Source organism: Neovison vison, chromosome 4 (assembly GCF_020171115.1).
Source record: "Neovison vison isolate M4711 chromosome 4, ASM_NN_V1, whole genome shotgun sequence".
Classification (NCBI taxonomy): Eukaryota; Metazoa; Chordata; class Mammalia; order Carnivora; family Mustelidae; genus Neogale; species Neogale vison.
The window spans coordinates 231,163,063-231,178,947 of record NC_058094.1 but is presented as its reverse complement, the minus strand read 5'-3'; the positions used below and the strand labels follow the sequence as shown (position 1 = coordinate 231,178,947).

At 59.7% G+C, this 15,885-nt stretch overlaps 1 protein-coding gene across 2 annotated transcripts in view; it reads left to right on the top strand.

Annotated features, from left to right (window-relative positions):
• VIPR2 (vasoactive intestinal peptide receptor 2) overlaps positions 1-15,321 on the top strand; it is a 54,436-nt gene extending 39,115 nt beyond the window's left edge. The window contains exons 5-13 of one of the 2 annotated variants that reach the window (XM_044244666.1): positions 2,011-2,108; positions 3,459-3,600; positions 7,428-7,578; positions 8,265-8,325; positions 9,970-10,039; positions 10,535-10,626; positions 13,504-13,633; positions 13,706-13,747; positions 14,409-15,321. In XM_044244666.1, the coding sequence (XP_044100601.1) occupies positions 2,011-2,108; positions 3,459-3,600; positions 7,428-7,578; positions 8,265-8,325; positions 9,970-10,039; positions 10,535-10,626; positions 13,504-13,633; positions 13,706-13,747; positions 14,409-14,582 (960 nt within the window). In that variant the 3' untranslated portion in view covers positions 14,583-15,321. The remainder of the gene's footprint in view (positions 1-2,010; positions 2,109-3,458; positions 3,601-7,427; positions 7,579-8,264; positions 8,326-9,969; positions 10,040-10,534; positions 10,627-13,503; positions 13,634-13,705; positions 13,748-14,408) is intronic. The other variant, XM_044244667.1, reaches the window with a different exon arrangement.
• The last annotated feature ends 564 nt before the right edge of the window (positions 15,322-15,885 follow it).

The following is a 15,885-nucleotide window of genomic DNA, read 5'->3' as shown; positions in this document are numbered from 1 at the left end:
AGGTGCCCCCTAATGAAAATCAATTTAAAGTTGCATCAAAGATGGACATTTCCACACAGTTCTAGGGCCCATGTTCTAAACATGAGTTCTTACTCTTCAGTTCTGTCCCTACCGGCAGCGACACAGGTCGGCTGTACACAGAAACCCCAGAAGTTGTTGGTCCGTGTCCTCGAGCAGAGCCCCAGACCGTGTCCTTGTGATTCGCCTCGTTCTCTTAGAAGTTGGCTGGGAGAAGCGTCCGTCCTGTTCACACAGCGCATCACCCTCTGGCCGTTAGCCTTGGCTCTGGGTTGCTCAGCCCCGGGGCTGTCCTGTGTTCTGTTCTGGTGAGACTTCCCCGGAGCTGCCTCTGAGGCTCCGAGCTTGTCCCGGGGTGTGCTCGGGCAACAAGCCCTTAACAGAGCCATTTGCAAATAACCAGACCAAACCTTCTAAATGACTGAGCACGTGAGAAAGGTGAAATCTAAACCACTTTAAGCAAAGTAATACAGATTAAAATGTGGATATTCTTTTTTTTTTTTTTTTACATGGACGCAGAAAAAACGTCTTAATTCATACCTCTCTCAATTTCCAGTTCACGTGCTGTGTCCTGGGGTAGTCCATCCGGGGTGAAAATGTGTGCAAGCGCCTCGTGGGTGGGACCCTTCCCTCACTCTCCCTGCTCCCAAGGCACCTCGCTCTGCGTCTGGTTCCCAGTACATGCCCGGTACATGTGCCGAGCAGGGTGAATTAAACTAATGGCAATGCCAACTGTGTTCAGCAAGAAATAAAAATCTTCTCTATGAAATTGGAGGTAAAACAATTCCCAGCACAAATCACTCGAAAATGCTAGATCGAGTGTAACCGTGTTGCTTGAAAATGCACAGCTGAGATTTCAAGAAAGTAAAGAATCGCAGGCACATTGCCAAGCCCCGGTGCGGCCCGCAGGGGCGGCTGGTTCCCGGGGCAGCGGCTGGAGCATCTGGAGGAGCTGGGGTGAGCCGCGCGCAGGTGTGGGTGGCGGCCGGCGACTGGAGTGGAGAGCTGGACGGAACGTCTGCTCGTGGAAGTGATGGGGAAAGTCTTCTTACCCGCCTTTGCTTTCCAGGAGGAAGACATGAAGGGCCGCCCTCCTGCAGGCGGGGTTCTGAATCTGGGTCTTTGAGAGGCTATACCAATTTCATTTTCTCGTTAAATATTAACGAGAAACTCCTTTTTTCCAAACTTTGCAGTTTACTTCTGAAATACGTCCTTACCCATATTGAGTCTTCAATAATAAGGGTAATAAGGAGACAGAAACCCTCCTCCGAGGGCATCACCCTGTTGTAAAGAACAACACTGGGGCTGGACGGGGTGTGGACCAGCCTGCGGGGGACTGGCCCACAGGTGCCCCACGAAGGCGCAGGAGCAGGCCTGTCCCTCCTGCCTCGACCTGGACCTGGGTTTGCTCGCTGACCCCAGGGCAGGGGATCAGCTCGGTGCCTCGCTAGCGGGCACCATCCCCTCAGTAGGGTTTATACTAAGCTGGTGTGAACAGGGCTATGGAGAAATCAAGGCCAGTGCGGAACGTCCACTGGGTCCACACGCCTGGGCCAGAGCAGCATAAACCTGGGTAGGTCAGGACATACTTGCAAAACCAGCCCCCTGTGGTTTCTGGGACTCTCTCATGGGAAGCACCCCCCCAACCCCTGTCTGGTATCAGCTTATTTTAAAAAATGTTCTTTAGAACAATTTCAGCTTATTTTTAAAGAGTCCCCATAATGAACAACCCATATTCTTGACATCGGCAGTTTCTCTCGGATTTGTGATGTGATCAGACGGCAAAGTGGGGGACCCTCAGATCACCCCTCTCCCTGCTCCACAAACAGTCACTCAGAATGAATTTTAAGGAAATAGGTGGGCATTTAAAGAGGTGAATAAAGCGTTTGGGTTCAGAGTGGGAGTGGGCTGGTGCTCTCTGGCGTGCCCCGGGCCGGGCAGCATCGCTCCGGCCCAGGCTGACCGCCGGCATCTCTCCGTGCCTCTTCGCAGATCACGTTCTACGTTCTGGTGAAAGCCGTTTACACGCTGGGCTACAGTGTCTCTCTGATTTCCCTTACCACCGGGAGCCTCATTCTTTGCCTCTTCCGGTAAGTGTCGGGAATGAGCAATTCTGCTGTCTGAGACCAGAAATTGTAGGTTTAAGCCAGGTGGGCCCGTCAGAGGAGGAAAGAGATTCCGTGTCTCCAAGCCGGCTCTCTCTCCGTTACACCCGGAAAACTCCCTTGGAGAATCCCGTGTGGAAACCAAAACACGATGCTAATATTCACATTTCTGTTTACATAGTCCGCGTTTCTTATATAAAGAGACAATGCCGACTTTGGATAAGAATTCGGTTCAACTGCTGCGGCTGAATACCTAGCCGTTGCTCAAATCCTTTGAAAATACAGAAGCCCGTGAGCCTGCCCTTGCCATCCCGCAAGCAGGGAGAAATGCTCCTACGCTTTGGGCGTCGTTTCCTGACGGCTCTGAATCAAAAGTCAAAGTCAAAACAAATACCAGTTGGGTTTTCGGCAGAGCAGAATGTAAGTGGAACAAGGGAATTACAAACCAAATGTTCTGAGCACTTTTTAGAGAAGCAGGTATCACATGAGGTGAAGTTCAAAGGCAGGTCATTTGACACGGGTCTTGCAGGAAATTTGCTGCAAAGATGTTCTCTTCACATCTGGGAAGTGGGCACAGGCCGTCGCAGCCCTGTGTGCTTACACTCTGGCTCTGAAGTCCTGCTCCGGGACCCCAGCCTCAGGAGATGGAAATAAAGGACCAAGTTACCTACGGAAATAGTTACCATAATACAGAACTGAAAACATCCTAAACATTCAGTAAGGAATAGTAACGTCCATAAAAACAGAAGAAGCCTTAAGATTAAATCTGATTATTAAAGTGTGCATTGCTCCCTCCACCCCACCTCACCTCTTCCCTGCCCTCACCCCTCACCCCTGCCTCCCCTTCCCCCACCCCACCTCACCCATCCCTTCCCTCAACCCTCACCCCTGCCTCCCCCTCCCCCACCCCACCTCACCCCTTCCCTTCCCTCAACCCTCACCCCTGCATCCCCCTCCCCCACCCCACCTCACCCCTTCCCTTCCCTCAACCCTCACCCCTGCCTCCCCCTCCCCTACCCCATCTCATCCCATCCCTTCCCTCAACCCTCACCCTTGCCTCCCCCTCCCCCACCCCACCTCACCCCATCCCTTCCCTCAACCCTCACCCCTGCCTCCCCTCCCCCCACCCCACCTCACCCCATCCCTTCCCTCAACCCTCACCCTTGCCTCCCCCTCCCCCACCCCACCTCACCCCATCCCTTCCCTCAACCTTCACCCCTGCCTCCCCCTCCCCCACCCATCCCTTCCCCAACCTTCACCCCTGCCTCCCCCTCCCCCACCCCACCTCACCCCATCCCTTCCCTCAACCCTCACCCCTGCCCATCTCCACCGCAGGAAGCTGCACTGCACCCGGAACTACATCCACCTGAACCTGTTTGTCTCCTTCATCCTCCGAGCCGTCTCCGTGTTGGTCAAGGACGGTGTGCTGTACTCCAGCTCGGGCACAGGGCACTGCCCCGACCAGCCGTCCTCCTGGGTAAGGCTGCCCCTGGGAGCAAGGTCCTCGCACTGCAGGGACGGTGGCCGGTGTGAACTGCAGCCCCACAGACCTCCGTCCTCGCCACCCGGGCCCTTTGTCCCCCCCCGCCTGACACTGGGACGCAGTCTCACGGTTCATGCTCGGGGCTAAGGGCAAGGGTCAGGCTGAGCAGCATAGGGGCTGCCCGAGGGGCTGGGGCTCAGAGCAGGCCCAGGTTGGCAGGTGAGACTGGGATGTGTCCCAGGCACCCTCCTGGGCTGGGAGGTCGTGGGCCGGGAGCGCTCACCCCCGAGCAGAGCCGGGAAAACACGAGGGCGCCACCCCCACGGGATCCGCGGCGGCAGCTCTGGGCTGGAAAACCCGACATGGGTGGAGAGGCGCAGTGCCAGTGTCTTCACCCCCGTCTCCCAGATGCGAGAAAGAGAAGCAGCCGTGGACTGGGGGGAGTTCCCAAGGGGGGCACGAGCCCTCGCAGCCCCACCGGGAGCCCCGTGGCCTGTCTGTGACCACCCTGGGCCCAGCTGTCTGCCATGAGGAGGAACACGCTAGTTACTTCTACGGCTGCACACTCCTGTGCCAGGCTCCCGCCCAGGCCACGCAGGTGCTGAGTGTGGCCTGCGGTGCTGGGCCGGGCTGCACGCTCACCGCGCCCCTCTGACACGGGGGTCCGTCCGAGTCCTTCCCAGGGCTGCCTCGGGACCTCTGGCAGGCACCTGGGCCAACCAGCAGTCGGTGTGACCGCAGCTTCCCGGACAGCCCTCTCTGCACGAGGAGCCGGGACGCTGGCCACTGCCCTCCCGGGCTCTGGGCAGCTGGATCCGTCTGCTGGCGCCGTTGCCCGGGATGGAACAGACTTGAGTTGATTCAGTTTTCAGATAGGAAAGCCTTCTGGAGCGCCGCAGAACACCGGCGTTTCGCAGGCCTGCCAGTAAATAGATTTCTGGGGACAATCTGTTCATGACATACTTGGACTGAGTCAATCAGCAGAGTTTGTCGTAATAAAAGTAACACAAGACCCTTCACCCGGCAGACCCCCAGCCCCACATGGGAGTCAGAGCCCCTGGGGTTCTTGCCCCCCAATGAAGTCTCTGACGTGGGCGACAGGGGTGAGCCACTCTGGGTTCTTCTTTTGTTGAGAAGCCTCCTTTCCCTTCTCCAGGGATCTCAGATCTCTGCTCAAAGGAGCCCCCCTTCCTGAGCTTCTTATTAAGGGGCTGGTGAGTCTAGTGGGCCACAGACCCCCACCATCCAACCCAGGCCTGTGCTCCCAGCCACGCAGACGCGACCCGGCGGGCTCCTCCCTGCGGGGTGGGGGAGTGACAGCAGCCCAAGGGAACGAGAGCTGTGCCACGGCCACCCGGCACCACCGGCCCCTATGCTGAAGGCCACTGACCCCCCTGCCCACCTGGGGTTGGGGCTTCACCTCCCCACTTCTCTACAGCCTCCCAGTGCCAGGCTGGACGCTGCTGGGGAGGCCCTGTGATTCAGAAGAGCCACTGGCCCATGTGTGCGGGAGGACGCAGGGCTCCTGGGCGGGACGGGGCTGCGGTCAGCGCGCAGACAGCACGTGTCCCACACATCCTGGCCCTGAAGTTGTCCGAGGAGTCAGGGCTAAGGACTGAGCTGTGAGAAGCAGGGGGCAGGTGCAGAGTCCCGCTGCCCAGTTCCCAGAGGGGTCCCCAGAGGGCTGCACCCCTCCATCAGGATGTCACCAAGATATGCACCAACAGAAGAAGGAAGGGGGGGGGACAGAGGCAGGAGAAAAGGAAGGAGGAAAGGAGGGGACTGGGTCTTCCCTCTTCTTGTTCCCAGAGAAGGCAAGGTTTGGAGTAAGTTAGAGATACAGGCAGACCTCAGCATGAGGACCAGAGAAACCTCTTTTCTTGCAGTTGCATTTGTTGGACCTTTTGGCTCTCAGCTGGGTACCAAACCAACATTATTCTCACAAGAAGAACCCTGGGGGCATCTCCCCCAAGTAGGCCGAAGGGTCTGTTTCTCAAGATATTTGGAGGAGCCGAGCACTAGGCAGAGTCTATCTCCTTCCAAGAGGAGGCTTCCCCTCCCACGGGCCCACTGTCCCCACGTACCCTGAACACAGCGCTGAGCCCTGGGCTCAGTGTGTCTCCTCCCGGCTGCCCCGGGTGGGCTGCAACCCCGGCAGCTGATTCTCACTGAGGCCAGAACGGACGACGTGTGGGGTCGATGGGGACTCTGGGAAACCTAGCTTCGGGCTTTCCGAGGTGCTCCCCGTGAGCCTGAGCCCCCGGGAGGGGTCGGGTGGGGTGTCCATGGTGGCGGCCGTGGCCCAGCACATGTCACAGGGGAACCGCCGCGCCGATGACGGGCACCATGAGTCCCCGCAGCACGAGTCTCTGCGCCTGTCCTGGCTCCGTCCGACGGGCGCCGCCGTGCAGGCTGCCTCGAAGGGCTCTGGGCTCTACAGCTGCGATGCCGGTGACCACGCGGCTCTCCCCAAGGTCGGAGCCGCTGTGGGCTGTGTGTCTGCCGCGGCTTCGCTGGCGTCCCGGGGCCGGTGGCTCCGAGCACCTCCCCCCGCACCCCGCGCACACGCCCGCGTCCCGGTGAGTGGCCCTCAGTGAGTCCCAGGCTCACCGCGGCTGGTTTCCTGTTCCCACAGTGCGTCGTGAGGGCGTCTTCCCACTTAGGGTGCGGGGGCACGACGTTCGGGGGGCCTACGTGCCAGCCCCACTCCCGGCCCCTCGGGCCTCAGGCACCAGCCTCAGGAAGCAGGAACTGGCAGCCGCAGACAGTGGGCTCGCCCCACTGCGGACAGAGAGACCTGGGACGAGGTCGGGGTGGGAGCGCGGCGGGGGGGGCAGGTGCCACGGGTCGCCCGGCGGAAGCTCCTGGCGGCCCCGGGCGCCAGCGTGGAAGGGCTGCCGTGACTTTCCCGTCAGCACCTGCCCCCACACATGCGCGTCGGTATATCCACACACACGTATAAAAGCACACGTGCATGCACACGTGTGTGCAGCGTGCCCACGTGTGTCCGTGGGGTCTGTGTATCAGTACAGACACCACGCACAAGCTGCGCGCTGTGCAGACGGACAGGACTCCTCCTCGTGTGGAAGTGTGTCCGCAGACACGCTCACGTGTCCATATGAAGAGACACCCACGCACGTAAAGTTGCCTCTCTCCGCCAGGGAGTGTCTGCCTGTACACGCATGTAGTTTGTGCGCACACGTATGTCGTGTCGGGGGCAGCAAAGCTGCCGGAGAGAAATGAGTCCTGTTCTTCAGCACACGTACAAAACTTGCTGATTAAAATCCTCAATTTCATGTTTTCTCAAGAGGCTGAAACAGCTGTGGGACTGTACGAAGGTCTGCGGGGTCTGGTTCCTCCCAGGAAAATCTCTCAAGATGCCGGGAACATAGCGTGCTCGGGGGACTCTCTCATTCTGCCCTTTGTTGTTCTGCCTCTTGCTGAGCGGGTGTCGAGGACAAACAGAGGAGGGTCAGGGGGTGGGCAGAGGACGAGGACACGGACATGCAGCGGCGGGGGGAGGGCAGGCGGCAAGGCTAACCGCCGCGACGCCAGAGCCCACTGCTGTCCGAGCGGCCGTGTTTATCCTCCAGTGAGTTCTGCCCCAGGGCTGGGGCTGCCGAGGGCCTCACGTGAGCACAGCGCCCGACACCACTGTTCGGTCCCCTCGGGTCCTTCCAGACGTGCGCGTGCCTTCCGTCCTAGAGCTGCTCCACCCGCCGGATGCTGGCCGGAGTGAGCATGAGATCCCCCAGCTCCCTAGTTGTGAACTGTTGTGTCCGACGGGGTCTGTCTCTCTGCCTCTGTCCCTGACATTCCAGGTCGGCTGCAAGCTGAGCCTGGTGTTCTTCCAGTACTGCATCATGGCGAACTTCTACTGGCTCCTGGTGGAGGGACTGTACCTCCACACCCTCCTGGTGGCCATATTCTCCCCCAGCCGGCGTTTCGTGGCCTACCTCCTGATCGGATGGGGTAAGGACTGTTTCCCCCGTGCATGCCCGATGCCCCAGCAGCCACCTGCCAACGCTCCATGTGCCTGATTTCCACTGCTCTCACCTAGAAATGCAGACCCTTTAGCTCAGAACAACCCTTTGCTGTGCCGTAGGATGCCCTTCTGGTTAGATTAGGAAGAGCCTTCCTGGCGCGACTGGTTTCCTGGAGGCAGCACCTTCCTATTTCGAGGAACCAGGAACCTCGTTTACAACTGCTCTAAACTTCCTGTGCTGGAAAGTCAGAAAGAAGTGCCGTGGAGGAGAAGGGCAGGGAGCCCTTCTCACAGGAGGTCCCGGCAACCCACCAGCTAGCACGACCTTCACTGGCCAGAATTGGAAGGGGTGTAAGCAGTGGTCCCCCCAGGCACACGGCGAGGGGCACCCCTGCCGTCATTGCTCCCACACTCCAGCAGCAACACTTAGGATGCACGGCGAAGCTTTGCCGGCCTGTGGGGCTTCAGCTTGCGAGCCCACGTGTATCATCACTGCTTTGTATTGAGCATAAGCGTCTGAGCATTTATGAAGCATTTCCACTTGACCCGTCCATCAGAAAGCCCCGGTCCTTGCTGCCCCTGGTGGATGAGGGTGCACACTTCTGTCCCTGTGGGCGGTCCCTGTTAGCTCGCGTGGGCTTGTGGATAACCAGGTGACTTTGGTGTATGGCAGGCATCCCCACCGTCTGCACAGCTGCGTGGACGGCAGCCAGGCTCTCCTTAGAAGACACAGGGTGAGTGCTCTGTCCCGCCTCTGCCCGTAAAATGGGATGGACCGGTCCTGGCCAAGTTGCCGGCATCGTTAAGTCTTTGGAAACTAGGGGGAAGCTCGCTCTCTGGGTGGAAGGAGGGTTTGTGTTTGTGGCTGCAGCCGCGCGAACAGCTCCACAGGCAGTATCTGAGCACCGCCTACGGGAAGCCCTCAGACCTCGTGGCGGTTCGCTGGGGCGACGGTACGTGGAGAAGGTCCGTGTGAGGGAGGGCATTGAACCAGGTCCTGCCGCGGAGCTGGGATTGCGACGAGCCAGGCAGAGGCGGGAGCAGCAGCTCCGGGAGCGGCAGCCGTGCTCACAGACGGGAGCCGAGCAGAAGGCACGCACCGGCTGTCTGGGGCCAGGTGTGGAAGGCGACTGCTGAAGACGAGGTTAAAGTGGCCAGCAGGGGTGCAGCGCTCTGAGATAGCTCTCTAAAACGCGGCAGAGCAGGGTCTGAAGTTCTTCTGTTTTCTGTGTTTTTTTTTAAAGATTTTATTTTATTTATTTGAGAGAGAGAGACAGTGAGAGAGAGCATGAGCGAGGAGAAGGTCAGAGAGCGAAGCAGACTCCCCATGGAGCTGGGAGCCCGATGTGGGACTCGATCCAACCAACCCAGGGTACAGCTGGGTCAGGGCCCCAGAATCAGGCACCAGGCTCCCACCATGAATGTTGAGCCTCGTGAAGGGCTCTCCGGGTGTACCAGTTCTCTACTAGTGGTAACAAACCACCCTAAAACTCAGCGGCTTACACAATTGCAGTTTCTAGGGTGTGTTCCTGTGCCCGGGCAGCTTGGACAGACTCACGTGGCCTTCTTCTGGCCGCTGCCCGGCTTGCTCCCACACTGGGCACCAGCTGGCAGGTGCTGCAGGCTCCCTTCTGTCCTGCAGGTGCCAAGCGCTCCACATCTTATTGCCAAAACCAGCTAGGATTCTGAGGCGAGGGCTGATCTCTGCCCCTGCTGGGAGGGGCTGCAGAGCCCCCTGGGGGTGGGGGTAACAGGGCAAGATGGAGACGTTGCACGCACCCTCTCCCCGCTCGCTGCTGGAGACAGCCCTGACGCTGGAAACCGGAGTGAGAACATTGCTGGGCAGACATTCCTAGCTGTGCCTGCCTCAGTTACTCCGAGGACATTTTAAACCTTCATTCAAGACCCAAACACAAACCATTCAGGAGGGGAGAAGAAATTAATTTTCAGGAGAAAAACTCCCCTTTGTCGGATGCTGGCCGGAGTGAGCCCCAGCTCCCTAGTTAGGGGCCTTCCGTGGGGCTCGGTGTCCCCGTTGTCCTGCCTCTGGGAGTTCTGCTCTGGCTTCACGTCTCCGTCAGCAGACTTCCGCGTCAGGAGGAGTGAGTTCACTGGCCAGGGGCGGATTGCAGCCAGATCCGTAAGCCCGGAGCAGCTCTGCTCTCACAGTGACCACCCACCCGTCCCGGTCCCGTGTGCACCGTCCCGCAGAGGGGCCTCGGAACACACCAGGCCCAGAGGCCCGCGTGGCTGGAGGGCCAGCCCCGTTTGGCCAGCCCTGCATAAGGGGCGAGTCCACAGGCAGTGTGTGGACCCTCCTGCCCTTGCTTTGTGCATAAATCGGAGGTGACGTGATTTTCCTTCTCTATTTTCTCTAGTTGCTGGGATACCAATGACCACAGTGTTCCCTGGTGGGTTATACGAACACCAATTTTGATATCTATTATAGTAAGTAATTTCTGTATGGAAACCTGAGCTATCCATTGGGTGCATGCTTGGGCAGAGAGGGAGCCCACGTCGCTGTTTCACATACGAACAGCCTCGTCCCACAGCCCCTGAGAGACGCAGTGACCCAGCTCCTAACGTCTGCCCTGGACTCTGTCCCCCCCCAGGAGGAAGGCTCAGTGAAGGGGGAGAGCGTGGGGAAAGAGAGGCAAGCTCTCCAGAGGGGGGCGGGAAGGAGCCCTGCAGGGAGTCGGGGCCAGCCCTGCACCGACTGGAGCCGAGTCACCTTGTCCCCTCCCCTCTCAGGCCTGACGCCCCTGCAGCCAGCGTCCTGAGATGCGGGATGCTGTCGGGAGACCCAGTCCGCTGCGGTCCCGAGGGCAGCCTCCGCCACCAGCTGGGCAGGGCAGAGCCAGTTCCGCGGGGCTGGCCTGCAGACAGCCTGGCCACACCCACCTCCCCACCGGGAGCTCACACACGTGCTCTCTCTTTGTGCAGGTCAACTTTGTCCTTTTTGTTAGTATCATACGGATTTTACTACAGAAGCTGACGTCCCCAGATGTCGGCGGCACTGACCCGTCACAGTACAAGTGAGTCTGTGTGTGGGTCCCAGAGCCCAGCTGCCCTCACAGCCTCCCGTGGCCTGGAAACCCAGAGTCGGGGAGGACGTGCCTCTGTGCACGCAGCGAAGGCCCACGTTCACCCCTGTGGGTGCGGGACCGTGCTTGTGGCTGGGGCGGCGGGGTCTTCTCCCAGGCAGGTGACAGCGGCTCCGGGCCAGCCCCTCCCCTTGTTTCCGCACGGACACCCTCTAGGGCTCACGGAAGCCCTCTGCCCGCTTTCCTGTTTCGTAATCTGACTTTTGCTTTTCAACCACACATTCTCTGTATTTCATGCTTGACTCTTTGCTCCCCATCAGACCACATGGTTCCTGCCGGCATCGAAGGCCAGGCCTCGTCCTGGATAATAATTCGTGGTTTATTGGCCGAATGATTACATGATGGTTTTCATCATGTCCGTTCAGTGGGAAAGAGATCAGAGGTCAAGTAACGCCACAATCATCCGGCTAATTAATGAGGACCTGGAGACTCGATCAAAGAATGTGAAGATTCTATAAATTTCTGTCCAGAACTTACAAAGAAAATGCCCACAACTTATTATCAAGTAGAACTAGCTCAGCACAGGGTGGTTGGTCCAGCCCGTGGGGCCCAGACTCAGACAGACAGCTGGAACCACAGCCGCCTGGAGCTGTGCGACCCTGGGCGGGTGACCTGGCTACAGCCAGGGGTGGGCCTGGCAGTGGGACAGGCAGCATCATTGGTGGCCAGGGACCCTGTGCCGGGCTGACACACCAGCTGCAGGCCGGGGGGATGTGACGTCACTGCTCTGGGCCTCAGTGTCCTCATCTATAAGGCGGAAATAATGATGATCATCTCTAAGGAGGGTAAATACAGTTAGTACTGGAAAGACAGTAAGTGTTGTGGGGAAATCTGTGCACAGATCCTTCTGACCGTGCCCTAGGCTACATACAACCCGAGGCAACCCTTTCTCTGCCCAGTCGACTCAAGGAGGCTACACAGAAGGCCAGACCTAGAGATGGGATTCCACATCAGACCACAAAGGACAGAGCCATGTCGTCTCTGCAGGCAGCACCTGTCCTGGCCCCTGAGCCCTCCCGCACCCGCAGCAGGGACGGGACGGCTCTCAGCTGCTCTTCGAACTCAGTTCTGATTTTCAGCTGGTCTTGTTTAGCTTCTGTGCTGACCTTTTCTGTGGGATCTCTGGGAGTGTCCGTTCAGTACGTCTTAGAGACATATGTTTTTATTTTAGAAACAAAATTCAGTAGGAAAATATAATCTCTTCTTTTCCCAGGATGACAAAAGAAACAGAGCAAGTCTGCAATGTTGCCCTCTGGTTGTATCTTGATGTCTTTTCTCTGGAACTATCTTTATAACAGTAACAAACGCCCCCGAACGGGGTCCCAGAGGTCCAGCCTCGCTAGAAATCTGTCTCCAGAAATGAGCATGATAGTGATTCCACATGTCCCTAAGGGCATTCAGGCAGACTCTGTGCTCACATTGAACGGAAGGGCACAGCTCCCTACACAACCACCTTCGGCTCACCAGGCTAGTGCTGGAACAGGATGAAATGCAGCAACCTTGTGAGGTTAGATGTTTGGGTCTGCAAGGAGACAGCGGTGTGATGCCCACCGATGGGCCGTCCTTGCCGACGGGGCTGGACCACGTCCTGCTGCACAGCGACCGGGCTTCTGGGGTTTGCATGGATGGCCTGAAGCAGGCCGTCCCACTTGTAAACAACCACAGGACATGGTCCGTTTGTGAGGGAAATCAGGAGAAATGGACACATTTCTAAAACTTACATCCCAGGCTCTGAGTGCTAGGTTCGAGGTCAGTGCCTCAAAAATATGTTAAGAAGTTCGTGACTTTTTCTAAGCATTGGGTTAAGGCCAAGGAAGAGGAGAAGGTGGGGGAGGGGCAGAGTGGAGCTTTCTTGCTGGGTTCCTTCGGGATCCGGCCTCGGGTCCCTGCAGAGGCTACCGGATGTTCATTTAGGGGCCTTGATATGCCCACACATCACCGGGTGGCCTGACTTGGCCTGGGGCCAGGATCCTCCCTGACGAGCCCCCGGGGACCCCAGTGCTCCTGTCCATGCTGGAGCTACAAGGATGAAATCTGGCTACAGGCCAGGACGACCCAGGAGGCTTTAGAGTGACCAGCGCCGGTCCCGCCGCGGGGACCTGGTTTAGTCGCAGTGAGGAGGCAGGCTGGACTGAGGACTCTAGAAGGTTCCGCGGAGGACTCTCCCACGCAGCAAGGAGAGGCCCCAGCTCAGAGCAGTGACTCTCCATGCGGGATCCAGACAGCAGAGGCAGCATCTCTAGGAACCTGAGAGCCAGCAGCGCGAAGGTGGGGCCAGCGACTGGCCTTCGAACGTGACCCCCAGTAGAGAACGGAGACCAGTTTGCCGGGGCTCGGCGTAGAACCCAGCGAGCAGGAAGCTGCGTTTCCATCAGGGAGGGCAGCGACTCCCCGATGGACAGAACAGTTACATCGGGTCCAGGTCAACCAACCCCACGGAGCTCGGGGCACCCAGACCCCGGGGCGCCCGTCCCGCGGCCACACTGTGCTCGGGGGGCTGCCCCCTGCCGAGTCTGCTCCTGTGAACAGAGTCAGACTTGACCGCCCGCGCGGGGAGGCTGCCCTCAGACGCACGTCCTTGCTGGGGGCCCGGCAGGAGGTCTCGGAGAAGCCTTGCGGCGTTAGGAGGTCCTGTTTGTCACCGTGCCGGCACGTTCTGCCCGCGGCTGGGCGGGGGAGGCTGGTTTCCTCGGTCTGTGAGCAGCAGGGCTCCGCGGGTGAGGCCCTGGCCCTGGGCCAGCCCCCCCACCCCCGCCCCTCCCGGAGCCCAGGGGCCGGCCCCACGCTCAGCGTCCGTCTGTCCCGCAGGAGGCTCGCCAAGTCCACGCTGCTGCTCATCCCGCTGTTCGGAGCCCACTACATGGTGTTTGCCGTGTTTCCTATCGGCATCTCCTCCAAGTACCAGATTCTGTTCGAGCTGTGCATGGGGTCATTTCAGGTGCGTGTGGGACGGGACGGTTCCTCCTCCGCGAGTCGGGGCGCGGCTCCGACAGTCCTTTCTCGCCCGCAGGGCCTGGTCGTGGCTGTTCTGTACTGCTTTCTCAACAGCGAAGTAAGTGCTCGTCACAGCTCGGGGGACGCGTGTGGGTTCCCTGACGCGGCCCCGCAACCTGCAGCAGCTCAGGTCTTCTGTCCTGGCAGCCCCATTCACCGAGCCTGTCTCCCCATACCAAGCCGGCCCTCCCACAGGCCGGCCCGAGAAAGCTCCCCGGCCGGTGGGTGGAGAGCGATCCTGCCCTCTGCGTGGCCCCGGCCTTACTCCTTGACCCCGGATATCGGGCCACGCAGACCCCCATGGGGAGGGGCGGGCCCGGGGATGGGAGCCCTGCTCCCTGAGCTCCCTGCGCACAGCCAGTGAGGATGCGCGTGCGGGAGGCCCCCAGAGCAGAGCCCTGGTCTGCTAGTTCCCATGTGCCTTCCCCTGCCAGGCCTCATGTGGTCCCAGCCCCCCAGGCTTGCAGCCCTGCACCTGTCCCTCCCTCAGCTCAAATGCCCTCTGGGAGCCTGCTCCCCTTCCACTGCTCTGGGGGCCCCCGAGTCCTGACCCCACCTGGCTCCGAGCACCCTTGCCTGCTGCTGCCCATCATCCCTCCTCCTGGCGCTGGCCACCTGGCCGGCCGCATCTTCCGTACTGCGGCTCCCCCAGAGCAGGGCGTGTGTCAGCTCCCACGTCCGCCTGACCCCCGCTTCCTCGTTGCCTCGTCCTCGCCCAGGTGCAGAGCGAGCTGAAAAGGAAGTGGCGCGGCGTGTGCCCCGGATGGCCCTGCGGCCTGGACCACAGGCTCCGCCGCGCGTCTGTCTCGAGGAACGACTCGGAGAACGCCCTGCAGTTCCACCGCGGCTCCCGCGCCCCATCCTTCCTGCAGACGGAGACCTCGGTCATCTAGACGGGCGCCCCATTGCAGATGGACAGATGTGGGCAGCCGCAGGCCAGGAGAGCCTGCGCGGACAGATGTGGGAGCCCTGCCGGGTGGCTCAGGGGTGACGCCACAGAGCTGGTCTCTGCCTGTCCCCTCCGTGGAGCGGGCACTGGCTGGGACTTCAGTCTGGTCCCTGGTAAACGTCAGTGTGTAGGCAGTTTCGCTCGTAATGCTGTTTGGCCAAGTACAGGGACCTGTTTTCAGAGAGAACAGGGAGACGGAAGCAGTCTCTGAAACGGGACACAGTGGCCCAGAACTTGGCTCCATCCACTCCACCCTGGAAGGAATGAAGGTGGGTTTCTAATGGTGCCAGTTCTGGGCAGGGGGCAAAGGCCTGAGCTGGGGGCTGGAGCGTCCCCCTGCATGACCCCCAGCTCTGGCCTCCCCTGCCCAGTCCTCTGTAGGGCAGCATTCTCATCTGCCAGACACAGGCACGTGCAGCAGAGCCTGCCCCTGCTGGGTGTCCCTGCTCGTCCCCACCTGGCCCAGGGCCGCCCCTACCTGCTGGTCCACCAGGAAAAGTGCAGAGAAGAGTATCAGTTCACAACGGCAGCGAGTGGCGTGTCACCCCGCAAGGGCACCCAAGCCTAATGAGACTCCCCCTGAGACCGCGTCAGGCCTCCTCCCCCCGCAGGCGTGAGAAGGTTGGGTAACCCGCGGCCCAGCTGGTAGGACCTGGTCGTCAGGGCAACTACGACACCAGGCATTCTATCTGGAGCAGAAAGCTATTTTCCTTTTAATGAAATAATCTTTTAATGAAAATAATTTTAAAGTCCATTTCTGCTTACACGGAGGTTATTCTAACAAAATATAAAAACGTGTTGAGGGCTTCTGTCCAACCGTGGCAAGCAGCAGGCCCGGTTTCCAGTTCCCCTGACGTCTGCAGATTCGGGAGCTGGTCTGAGTGCGGAGCAGCTGCGGAGAGAGCAGGCGGCCGGCGAGGAGAGGGAGTCTGCCCCCATGCCGGGCCGGCCTTGCAGCTCCAGACAGACGGACGATCTGCCCATACCCCGTCCAGCTGCCCCAGCTGCTGCACTCAGCAGTTCGACCCCATTTATGTTCCTGGCGCCCCCAAACCTGAGGCCATGAAGTCTTCTTCCTGAGGCAAAGCCTGGACAAACAGGGACAGCAGAGCAGCTGTGTGCAGAGGTCCCTGAGCTGGGGCCCCCACCTCAGATGAGTCACTGTCACCAGATCCCCATGACCACTGAACGCCCGACCCGGGCTTACGTGGGGCCATGGGTTGTGCTCAGCCCCGGACGTGCCTCTT